This window comes from Schistocerca gregaria, chromosome 7 (genome assembly GCF_023897955.1).
Source record: "Schistocerca gregaria isolate iqSchGreg1 chromosome 7, iqSchGreg1.2, whole genome shotgun sequence".
NCBI classification, from domain to species: domain Eukaryota; kingdom Metazoa; phylum Arthropoda; class Insecta; order Orthoptera; family Acrididae; genus Schistocerca; species Schistocerca gregaria.
Window position 1 is genome coordinate 464,212,529 of NC_064926.1, and position 9,197 is coordinate 464,221,725.

The window sequence follows — 9,197 nt, forward strand, 5'->3', positions numbered from 1 at the left end:
TCCTACGGCCATCGTGGCAATCAGTCACGATCACCGAATAGCTAACAACGTTGCGAAGCGTTCCGTCCATGGTCCATCAGCGTACCAAGTCATGTTTACTGCCGAAGGGGTGGCCTAATTTCAGGCACCGCGGCCTATGGCTTCGATGCTCCGTAGCGTCACTGGAGGACATTTGTTGCAACATTTTTGGGGCACCCGGTATGTCGAGAACCTTCTTCACCCAACAGAGGAATCAGCTGCATAGCTATTTTTCTGCCAATGATGAAAGTGTCAGACACCGTCTGTCCACTTACTGGGCCATTATATCTTTCTGCCACTTCCCACTTCTCTTTAACCTCCTCTCCCCACGCTGCTTCCAGCTATACTTTAAGGGTGCAAATGTCTCCCCCCTGTTCCCAAAATATTCTCCCTTGTTTCCCACATCACACCCCTTCCCTTTTTCTCCCAATGAGGTCACCTATCGCAACATCTACACAGAGATACTGAAATCACGCTGACCTTAGTTTACCTATGGATACCTTAATCGATATTGTACAACTTCACAGTCATGGGATATACGTACTAGCTCTGACAACCGAGGTACCAGCTTCGACACCCATCTCCAACACGGGAGTGTTCAAATGGCTCTGAGCACTATGGGACTCAACATCTGAGGTCACAGTCCCCTAGAACTTAGAACTACCTAAACCTAACTAATCTAAGGACATCACACACATCCATGCCCGAGGCAGGATTCGAACCTGCTACCGCAGCGGTTGCGCTGTTCCAGACGAAGCGCCTAGAACCTTTCGGCCGCACCGGACGGCTAGAATTAGGGGAACACATGTATCAACGTCTAGCATGTCAAGTGGTCTTATTGCTAGGCTTGAGATTTTCGATTTCAGAGTAGGCAACAATATTAAACCATTCGCCCTCTCCTGGCTGTGTTATGCATTACAGTGTCAGGTGACTCCTCAGAAGGAAGTAAATACCAGCGTCCCAGAGCTTTCTAGTGGGGTACAAAGATGACAGTTGACACTTCCGGACCTTCTATTCAACCAAGAACGTGCAATGCGACATCTTAATGCTGTGGAAGTTGCAAGGGCGGTGTTTGATGCAAAGAAGGATGGACTTTCGGGCGTATTGCTGCAGATAGAAATGATTGTCGATGTGTCATCCATAGGGAGACAAGTCAGTATACAGGGCGAATTGCACAAGATCGTCGACGCATTACAACCTCACGCTGATCTCTGTGTTGCGGAGTCTTAAGGTTACCGCCAGAGCACTTCAAGATGATCTCAAAAGTACCAATGGTGCCGCTGTGTTCGATCATACTGTAATGAACAGGTTACGAGAAAGGACCTTATGACCAGACGGCCGCCGGCCGGTGTGGCCGAGCGGTTCTAGGCGCTTCAGTCTGGAACCGCGCGACTGCTACGGTCGCAGGTTCGAATCCTGCCTCGGGCATGGATGTTTGTGATGTCCTTAGGTTAGTTAGGTTTAAGTAGTTCTACGTTCTAGGGGACTGATGACCTCAGATGTTAAGTCCCACAGTGCTCAGAGCCATTTGAACCATTTTTCATCCAAGCGGCCTGTTCGAGTTCCCCGCTTGCCATGACAACATCTGACAGGTCGCCATCAGATAAACTGTTCCCACGAAAACTTCTTCATTGGAGAAATGTGTTATTTAGAGAAGAATCCAGATATCCTCTGGCCAAGGTGATGGCCGTGTCCGTGTGAAGAAATTCGTGGTGAAAGGTATCTGCCAAATGTCGTCCAGGAAATCTACAGATTTACGAGGTTTTGTCATGTTGTTGGGAGGCTTCGGTGTTGACAGCACACGCATCTTGTCATTGCCCGTGATCGCCTTGGGCCATTTGGTGACTGCTGCACACGGTGGTGGCCCTGAATTCCTCCTGAAGCCAGGATTTTTGTGGTGGGCGTCATCAGGGATGTCTTGCGAAGCCTGAACTTGGAAGTAATGGAATGGCCGGCGGTGAACCCCGACCTAAACCCCATCCTGCATATGTGGCTCATGCTTGATAGACGCGGTTGTCCTGTGCCACAACAGACTGCCCAAGAACTAGAATGAGATTTTCACTCTGCAGCGGAGTGTGCGCTGATATGAAATTTCCTGGCAGATTAAAACTGTGTGCCGGACCGAGACTCGAACTCGGGACCTTTGTCTTTCGCGGGCAAGTTCTCTATCAATGAGCTACCCAAGCATGCGTCACGCCCCGTCCTCATAGCTTTAATTCTGCCAGTACCTCGTCTCCTACCTTCCAAACTTTACAGGAGCTCTCCTGCGAACCTTGCAGAACTAGCACTCCTGAAAGAAAGGATATTGCGGAGACATGGCTTAGCCACAGCCTGGGGGATGTTTCCAGAATGAGATTTTCACTCTGCAGCGGAGTGCGCGCTGATTTGAAACATCCTGGCGTGAGTCGTGCTTGTGTAGCTCATTTGGTAGAGCACTTGCCCGCGAAAGGCAAAGGTGCTGAGTTCGAGTCTCGGTCCGGCACACAGTTTTAATCTGCCAGAAACTCTCCAAGAACTGTCACGGCCCTCATTGAAGAATAGGAACGGATACCACAGGGTGAACTCAATAGGCTTACACGGAGCATGCCACTTAAGTACCAAGCACGGAGGGCATAAACCTTATTGAAGCTCTCGAAGACCAATGAGTAGCACCCAGAATGACGGGTTGAATGATTGTTTCAACTTCGTTTTCGGCACCTATGGCACATTTCAATTCCTTTTATGCAAAAGATGTAGGTTGCAATGATGTTTTGTTGTGTACCTAATTTGTGAAATATAAAGATATAATTGGGTAACATAGCCAGTCCTCAATTATTGCTCAGTAGAGCATGGCGCAAGTACAAACTCATGTTGCCCTAATTCTTTTGAGCAGTGAATGTACAAAATACTGCATGCAGTTCACATATTTCGTATATACTTGTTCTTGAATTGTTAAGTTTGAGCTATTCTCTGAAGATACGAGTTGTCTTTCTCTCCTAGCCGTTAATGCCAAATTTCGTAACCTGAATCATTGCATCTTCTTAACTGTACTCATGAGAGGGTTGAGACTCCTCTTCGCTACTCACGGCCAAAACTAAGTCCTTGGCTTTACTGAGGATGGAACCTGGTTCCTCCTTCTGGCAGACACGCCGCCCCTTCAGCCACGTAGAGGGGCCAAGCAGTTCAATATTTCTCGAATGCGACATAAGAGGCCTGAATTTGATCAATCTTGAAGGCTCCCATAAGAGTTTGTTCGTTGCGTTACTTTTTTAGGTTGGTAAGTCAAGCCAGTACATTCGAGAAAGAAGTATGAAGCAACTGAAATGCGAACAGTTTGAGGAAAACAGATGATATTTACAAGGAGATTAAGATAACAAAGGGTGACATATCTCTTCGGTGTAATAGATAAAGGGAAATGAATCACGTGGAGGAATAAGGGGCCCGACATCGCAATTGGACTTTGAGTTCAAGAAAGGAACCATGTGTTGATGAGATGCCTGTAGAATGGAATCGTTGCGGGTCACAGGGACAAGAAAGTCGTGCTTCTCCTTTCTACTTACGAAACAAGAGGCTTATCAACAAAGTTACGGGAGGTAACGCCGGGGTACAATCAGATAAACGTGAGACGTGTTTCACAATTAGCCGGACATCTTCTGTTTTCCAGATCGCTGATTAATACAATACACAAAAGGAAGAAGAGATTCTGACCAATAATTATTTCAGTTACAAGAAAGACATCTAAAATCAGTGTTTCCTTCATTAATTAAATGGATAGGTAAAAAGAGAATAATTCTTTGCGGCACTTGTAGATTAAGAAAAAACGGTACACAACCTAAGGTGCCATAAGAAATTCAGAAGTTGGAAAGGAACTACAGAGACGCGTAGTTTGTAATGTCCACAAGACCCAAGGAAAATAACAAGAAAGAAAATCTGAGAAATAAAGTAAGACGAGACTATAATTTACAATATCGTTGCGAAAATGGCGAATGTCATTGCGCCCTAGCTGCCTGGTGCCTTAAACAAGAATGAACTGTATAAATTGTACATGAGTGAACCATTAAGCAAGAGAGCACGGGTTCAGACTCAGACAAGAATTTCATGTTCCAATGAATCTCATGAGCCAATATATCTAGAAAAAGAACGGATCTTGTTTCCATAGTATGAGAATTTTTGGTGTGGGTACATTGTAACACAACAAGGATGTCCTTAAAAATCAAAGATATTCTACCCATTCCTTCCCAGATTTGTTCTTTTGAGAATGATGTGTACTATACTTAATTTAAGATGTTGCCAAATTTGAGAAATAAATAGTTGTCACATTCTATTAGACGACATAATTTGTAAATCCTCTGAAACAGAACAGAAGCCGTGCAGCTCACGAAGTGATAAAATCCCAATAACCTTAGAAAAATCTTTGATATAGCGTTTTCCTGAAACGAGTTATTTTCTTAACAGTAAATTGGCCTGGAGTCTTTCGTATTTACATTAATATTATTGAGGATCGAGAAATTATCACCCAGGCACAGAATTAAGTATCAAAGCAACGGTGAAAACAGCTCCACTGAAACAGGGTGAATGTCAGAAACAAGAAACAACAAGCAAGCTGAGGGAAACTGATCGAAATTATACGCGTATTATTTAGCATTTGTTTTTGGCATGACAACAGTTTATAGCGACTCGCAGTGTGCTAACGAATGTATCTTAGGTTCTGCATGTACCAAGAATTATTGCGGTAATGTACATTGTCATAAGTAAAAAATAAACATTCCTGACCAATTCTGTTATTTCATTGTAACCGAGTTCCGACGGAAACAGAGTCTGTCAGAAACATAAGTGGAGTGTAGGAGACTATCACTGAAGTAGATGGCTGACGTGAATTAGTTGTATCATTTGGACGAGGTTGCATCTGACATAGAGGAAGAATATTGAGCTTCGTAACTTAAATGCGCCAAGATCCTCATTCGTCATTTCTGTAACTATTCAATGCAAACACTTCTGGCAAGACACTCCACATCCTACGCAGCAGAATTACAGATGATTTTATGACAATAACAAACTGCCGGGGAGAAATGATACTTATACTCTGACAATAACATTAGTAAACTAAGACACGTATGACAAGTATAATAGATACGACATGTATATCCGCAAATCGGAAGTAGCGCTTTGCGTGGGCGAGGATGGTGGAGCTATAGCAAATATCTTCCTACGATATTAAAAGTGTCATTGGGACATATTTCCGATAGTTCAGAAGATACGGATTCGGAAGGACGGCAGTGCGAATAAGTTTCATTCCTTAAGCCGAGCTTGTGGTATGCCTTTAATAATTTCGTTCTCTCATACTCATACTCCGTCCGAACAGGCCTCGTAATGCCCAAAGGTACCGACCGACCGCCATGTCATCCTCAACCCATAGCGTCACTGGTTGTGGGTGTGGACGGCTATGTTATCTCTCCCGGCCGTTGTGACTTTTCGCGACCGGAGCCGCTGCTTCTCAGTCAAATAGCCCTCAATTGACCTCACAAGGACTGAGTGCACCCCACTTGCCAACAGCGCTTAGTTAGACCTGGAGGGTGACCCATTCAAATGCTAGCCAAGCCCAACAGCGCTTAACTTCGGTGATCTGTCGGGAATTGGCGTTACCACTGTAGCAAGGCCGTTAGAAGTTTCGTCCTCTTATGGACATCAATCCCTAAGCTACCTTGTCCTTTTAGTTAAAATTACAGAGTGTCGGCAACAGTCACACAGCCTTCTAAAATTATTACGAATCAGAAAGATGGATCAACAAAAGATGATAACATGTGAGTTGACACAGGTAGGCAACACGACTTGGGCAGGAATCGATGTAGTTCCAACTCTAGGTCGTAATATGCTACAAGTTCCCTATGTTTCAAGGGATGCTCAGCGTGTTGCCAGTCTAACACAGAAAACACGAGATTTAAAGAAGAATTGTCTCAATCCAACGAAATTCCTATATGCTCAGTACTCTAAGCGAAATACGAATTGTCTTTTTCTTTTTGGTTCATCCAGCACCTACACGTAGTAGGCCTTTAATCAGGATTTGTCTTGTTAGTGGTATAATGTGGCCACATGCCCTCCCTGTTGTACTCTTCTCTCCTCGGGACACAAGTTGTGTGTACCACATTAACTTGCACTAGTGTCAACAATGTAAAAATGTAACGAAGTGTCCGAAATGAGTGTGAATCATGTAACTTAGACGGCATGTGGGCATCAGCCCAGTATTCACAAAGTCGGGTATGGGTAACCACCTAAAAGCGACATACAGGATGATTGGCACCCCAGCTCTCAAGTCTATCTAGAAGACTTTGATTTCATCCTGTCTCAGCCACAAGCTCACCTTTTGATGTGAATCTTCAAGCACGCAGTCATTTCCCCAGGTCTGGCAACAAAAATTTATCTTTGAGGGGCAAAACCAATAAATGAAGATTTTGGGACGAGCAGAAGAAAGTCATGAAATTTTGTAGCAACTGCCTGTCAGAAGAGCTTTGGTGCTGTATCGTGACGAAAAATTTGTTGTTTGGAAGTTGTGGACATTTATCCTAAGTAAGCATAGTAATCATCAAAGACGGTGTTACCTTTGCGTACTTATTCTATGAGTACCATATCGTGACCATCTTAGAAAACAGTAGCCACGATTTTCCCTACAAATAGAATTAATATTTTTATTGATTTACTGCACTTTTGCCTTTCATTATCCGCTCATTCGACTTCTACATATTCTGTGCGCGTAATGACGAATTTGTACTTCATTTACAATTATGGAAGTAGGAGAGATTCACTGTAATGGACTTTAAAACAAGTCTACACACGCTTGAATAATGTTAATTCGAATTCTTCTTTGTTCAGTGGTTAACAGACGAGGCGACCAATTTTGCAGTATTTCAAAACTTGGCGTAAAATGTATTGAACACGACTTGTAGAAGCCGCCTCGATTTTAGTGAACTCGCTTCCCTCTCAGATGGCGGTCACTGAGTTAGTACAGGCAAGTTCAGCCATGGTCTCGTCGACTGAACAGGTTTTTTGACGGCACCGTCTGAGTACTCAAAATCTTTAAAGGTCAACGATCATCCTTAAATTCTAAAGAATATTTCTTAACCGTCGCAAACTATGACCAAGAATCCTTTGATAATGAGTTTAATCCTCTTTAATATTAATTACGATCGAACGAATCAAAACTATATTTAAACACAGTTCGCTATTCATTTTTCGCATTATTCATGAAAATCTTAACTGATCATTTCCAACTACACACGCATCTCCAAAACTTGACAGCGTGCCATTTCAAGATTCGTAGCTTCTAGATGCAGTACTATTTAGCTCACATTCACGACATATTTGCCTTACATCACTAGTTTTTAAGGTATCCTTCGAATAATCTTGCAAATATCGTGTTTCCGCTATAATGCCATGATTTGTTATTTCCACTCAAATTTCTAACTCTTGAGTCTTTTAGCATACAGACTTGCAAACTAGCTGCTAAATTTTAGTAGTAACTGTCTGAGTGAACAGTATTTTATTCAGTTGTAGTCGTGTATCAGTGCTTTTCAGAGTACAGTAGGAGATTTTTTCATAACTTTTATCTGGCTGGTAGTGGTCAATGGTGGAGAGGAACGGATGTGTGAGTAAAGCAAGTCCAGTCATCTTTATGGAAGCTCACTTGTTGTCTGATTTGCTGAAGATATCAGACACATCAACCTGGGGTCTCCTAACTACAGCTTTCATGATCTCGTGCACGAAGAGGGCAAGCTGAGTTTCACGTGATAGGTATTTGTGTAATTCGTGTTCATTCCTAGAGAGGAGTTCTTCGGTCTCCAAAGCAGCCATCATACGTTTCAATAAAGTGTGTTTCATAATTCTACAATTAACTGACCTCAGCTTGATACATCTATGATTCTGTGAATATGTCTTGCGATGCCTCGTAAAACGTTGAACTCGCATCATCTTTTTATTCCTGTGCGAATTAATTGTTAATATATTTTATTAACTGTTGCCTGGAGGCGTACAAAGCACTAGTAATTATCACCATAATAGGCACGTCCGCTTCCATTTTACACAACCTTCTCTTGTATTTCTTACGAGCACAAATTTGGTTGCCTGCAGATACTGCTACTAACTGTTATTTAAAGGAGACAAACAAGTGACTCACCGGAAAATATGATTGCTGACGATGCCCCCATGACACCAAAGAAGGGTCCGTAGATGGGGTTCTCCTCTGGCAGCTCCGACGACGACATCTTCGCTGTGTTAGGTCTTCAGAAAAAAAGACGGGAAGCAGAGGGAACCCACCAGCTATGGCGACTGACTGTACAAGAGTGATCACTGGAAATCTGTAGACGATATCGACACAGGGCCTATTCACGTGACGCACACAAAATTTCGAGTGTATCTGATTTCATACTCGATGCTTATTGGTCGCTGCAACACTCGAATTAAGCTGCGAGCGAATGGGGAGAGAGATTTCGCAGAGTCCTGCGCGTCGGGTTCGGGGAGATAAAAACATTATCGGTCGTGCGATATCACCTGTCCTCTTGTAATGTCTCTGCTGTCCCGTGAATCGACCGCTGTGGCGCTGATACCATTCAGACAAGTGTAACAGATCTGTTAGTGGCCACTTCACTACTTTTACAGACCCGTTTCTTCTTCGAAATACACATCTTTGCTAAATCACACAAATTCGAAGTATAGAGAAAAACATATTTTGCAATTTTAGTTACATTTATTCCACTTGCAACGGGCCTCACAGTAGCGAAGATGAACAAGTGCTCATGGCTATTAAGGTATGCAATTCAGATCTAATGTTTTCTGGAAATTTTTTCTTGTTTTGGTCCATACTACCTCCTCCCTAAATATGGAAAGCAAAGAGCTTGCAATAGAAGAATTTTTTTCGCGATACAGGAAAGTAAGGTAGAACTAGGGACCTTAAGCTTTAATTCATATAAATTATTTTCAAAGAATGGTAAGTCTGCAAATTACGATTAGTAACATCTCTTACATGTTCAACAAAATGGTACTATCTCGGTTCCAGCTTGGAATAAAAGAACTCAGCATGAAAAGTAGTATACTCGTTAGGTGCAAAATATCCAATTTTGCCTCACCAATGGGGTAAAAGAGCTTGAAAACGAGAAAAAAGTTTTATTCTATGGCTGTTATGAAAACATGTAAGATCCTTAAAATTGCTA

General features: G+C 42.8%; 1 protein-coding gene across 1 annotated transcript in view; it reads right to left on the reverse strand.

Moving 5' to 3' along the window:
• The window catches only part of LOC126282041 (V-type proton ATPase 16 kDa proteolipid subunit c-like), a 40,381-nt gene extending 32,037 nt beyond the window's left edge, over positions 1–8,344 (reverse strand). Inside the window, exon 1 of the mRNA XM_049981455.1 lies at positions 8,165–8,344. Coding sequence (XP_049837412.1) covers positions 8,165–8,252 — 88 coding nt within the window. The 5' untranslated portion in view covers positions 8,253–8,344. The remainder of the gene's footprint in view (positions 1–8,164) is intronic.
• Between the last annotated feature and the right edge of the window lie 853 nt (positions 8,345–9,197).